Source organism: Sphaeroforma arctica (assembly GCF_001186125.1).
Source record: "Sphaeroforma arctica JP610 unplaced genomic scaffold supercont1.313, whole genome shotgun sequence".
In the NCBI taxonomy this organism is placed as follows: domain Eukaryota; class Ichthyosporea; order Ichthyophonida; genus Sphaeroforma; species Sphaeroforma arctica.
Window position 1 is genome coordinate 66,632 of NW_014040245.1, and position 3,315 is coordinate 69,946.

Consider the following 3,315-nt stretch of genomic DNA (forward strand, 5'->3'; position numbering starts at 1 on the left):
ATATATATATATATATATGTATATATATATATATATATATATATATATAATATAGTATAATATAATATTATATCATATAATATATATAAAATAAATTAAAATGAAATAATATATTATATATTTGTATATATATAAAACCATATTAGGTATATTATAGTCCAACCATGCAAAGCTCGAAAGCACATATGTACACGTACATGCAGCAAACGCAGAATGATTCGAAAAATATTTGGTGGTACTTAGGCTCAATACTCGTGTCGCAAACTCGTACGGTTTTATGATACTATTCCCTGTCGAGAAGAGTATTCTCCACATCTAATTAACTAAGTCAAGCTCAGCTTTCAGCCCTCTAGCGCACTAAATCCCCATATGAACCTTGCATGGCAACATCCAGCTGAATGCTTCAGTTCGATGATCTAACTCTCAAGTCACTACCCAATTTCGTACCACCAATTGAATGTCACAGTTACTTTAAAATCGTGTAAGGCAAACAGTGCAAACATCCACGGTACTCAAGTGCTCAAAGAGGTAGGCCAATAACCTTGGCACGACAAGCTGCACGTGATTTCACGGCCTGTGGTGTACACTGGGTCTACCGTCTGCCTAATTCCCCGTAAGCTAACCCCATGGAAGTCTAAACGAGACCTGGGCTAGCTAGTATCGTCTGACACTAAACTGCTTACGGCTGCTATGTATGTTCACTAATGTATCCTATACCAGCCATCTCGAAGCTTGGCAGCCGAAACCCCCGCTTTACTTTCACTGCATCACACCACACCACCAAATCATCACATGATGCCACCACAATAGTCCCAACATGTGCACGCCTACACTGGAACTACCTAAGATATGCGAGGTTTTGCGTACGGCCCACGTTTGCTAAAATAACTGCTCACAGACCTAAGTGATATACACGGACTGATTGAAGGATTGCCAGAATATCCGTATTTAAACACGTGTAAAAACACCGTGCAGATGCATCGCCTCACATACTCATGCTTCATCGCACGAGTGAACAAACCCATGTCGACCTCGTATCCATTTTGTGGACTCCATTGGAGACCCAGCAATATACTGCAATCGTTTGCACTCGGCCTCTCTGGAAACGCTTGTTTCCAGGAACCATACCATGTAATTCACATCACCTGCGCTATCAGTGCAAAGGCACTCGACGCTAAGACCACTGGGCAGCTTTGACACTGAAATTTTCGTCCTTAAGGTATGTGGATTGATCATTCGCTGGCCTTGAGGTTCTTCCTGTAATTGGGGAACGTGTCACAAATAGTGGCAAGTTTAGTGCTCGCAACTAAAATTCCAGGAGTTAGGCAGCCAAATGAACGTCAGATGAGCTCTCAATGTATGCACTACCAATAGGTAGCCATTTTTGGGGATGGCAGATGGGGTACAACAAAGCAATAACAATTGGGGCGTCCTAGCACTAACAACAAAAAAGCCAAGTAGTGAAAAAGGCTTGACCAATTAATCACAAAGGGCTACACAAGCAATAACAAATGACAGCACAGGCACCAACGAAGAAACACGCAACCAATAGCAAGCGATATGTACCGAGTGAACGCAAAGCTCGTCCGAGCGATAGCAAATGACAGCACAGGCACCAACGAAGAAACACGCAAGCAATAGCAAACGATCTGTACCCAGTGCACGCAAAGCCCGTCCAAGCGATAGCAAATGACAGCACAGGCACCAACGAAGAAACACGCAAGCAATAGCAAACGACATGTATCGAGAGCACGCAAAGCCCTTCCCAGCGATAGCACATGGCGCTAAAAATCCAGATACAAGCATAAGCAAAATAATCCCGGGTCATTAAATTTACGGCGACAAACACGCAATATCCATAGTAAACTTAGACCAACCTGAAGCATTCATACAAATATTAATAGGCTAGGGTTTTGACAGTGACTGGCAACCTTTTTCTACAGACATATAAGGACCTATAAACTATCTTGTGTGTGTATAAAGAACTAAGCCTGAAAACCTCTATAGGCAGAGGCACTCCACTTACCACAGACCGTATTCCACTCCCACTTCGTGCTGCCAGAGGCGAATGGTACCATCTTCAGATCCGGAAGCGTACAGCATACCGTCGGGAGAGTACCTCACAACGTGCACTGGTCCGTGATGGCCCTTGTACACATCTAATTTCAAAAAGTAGAAAGAAATATACTGCTATCAGTACTCAGCGTGGATGGGTAACAATGTGGTACTCTGCATTATCTTTCACAGGCGTGAGTGGTGGAATCTTGAAATTGCCGATTGCAAGAACGGTCAGGTACAGAGTATATGTGTGTAGCAAGCAAGGAAAAATGTCGGTACTGTGAGTGTGCATGGTGACATAAAATAGACTGGATATGATACACTTGGAAGATATCAGACAGATAGTTTCTAATCGGTCAACGATTTAACAGCCGAAACACACCAAACAACCCTTCTGAGTCTACCAACTGCAGCATACCAACCCAAGCGCGACAACCAACGTAAATACGCAATTTTGCATACATTGCACTTGAATGATCTTTATATATATATATATATATATATATACTTATATATATATGTGTGTATATAAGAATATGAATCATGTACCTAGTTCCTTCTGCGTTTCGTAGTCGATGACGTGTAGGTAAAAATCCTCGCCTCCGCACACTAACCGGGTCTTGTCTGGATTTAGAGAGGCCGAATTGATTGGGCATCCCACTTCGAAGGACTTCACACTATCCAGCGTGGATGAGTTGATAAGATCCACCTTGAAAGGTGATGAAGAAGCAGCGCATAAGGATAGTGCAAATTAGTATATATATACTTGTGCATTGCGTATGTAAGCCTATACACATGCATGTCGAATTTATCCAGGGTAACAACAAAAATGTACTCTTTGCACGTACATACTAATTGTCTATGTTAAAATGAGAAGCTGTGTATACCTTGTGTCCGTGTGTGACCACGAGGTGTTCGCCATCCGAGGTGGCCTGCATCGAGGTGACGGGCGCGTCGAACGTGCGCACGTGTGCGGCTGCACCTGAGCGGATGTCCCACAGACGCACTTCTTTGTCTTCACTGCTACTGATGACGATGTTCTCATCTGCGAACCGTGGATAGACAAGCAGTTGGGTACTGAGGTTTGGATATGCTAGCTGCGAAAACAAATAATGATACAAAAAAAGTACCACTTGTCCAGACTGCTACTAAAAACGACATTTCTATCTGCAAACCGGGTTGCAGATGAGTCGTTGAGTATTGTTGCTACCGATATCTGAGAAAGAGATATATATATTTATATACATATATATAGAA

At 42.6% G+C, this 3,315-nt stretch overlaps 1 protein-coding gene across 1 annotated transcript in view; it reads right to left on the reverse strand.

Annotated features, from left to right (window-relative positions):
* Positions 1-232: 232 nt before the first annotated feature.
* SARC_05100 (serine-threonine kinase receptor-associated protein) overlaps positions 233-3,315 on the reverse strand; it is a 3,839-nt gene continuing 756 nt past the window's right edge. The window contains exons 2-5 of the mRNA XM_014301053.1: positions 2,946-3,103; positions 2,608-2,767; positions 2,027-2,159; positions 233-1,257 (exon numbers count right to left, since the gene is read on the reverse strand). Of these exons, the coding sequence (XP_014156528.1) occupies positions 1,233-1,257; positions 2,027-2,159; positions 2,608-2,767; positions 2,946-3,103 (476 nt within the window). The 3' untranslated portion in view covers positions 233-1,232. The remainder of the gene's footprint in view (positions 1,258-2,026; positions 2,160-2,607; positions 2,768-2,945; positions 3,104-3,315) is intronic.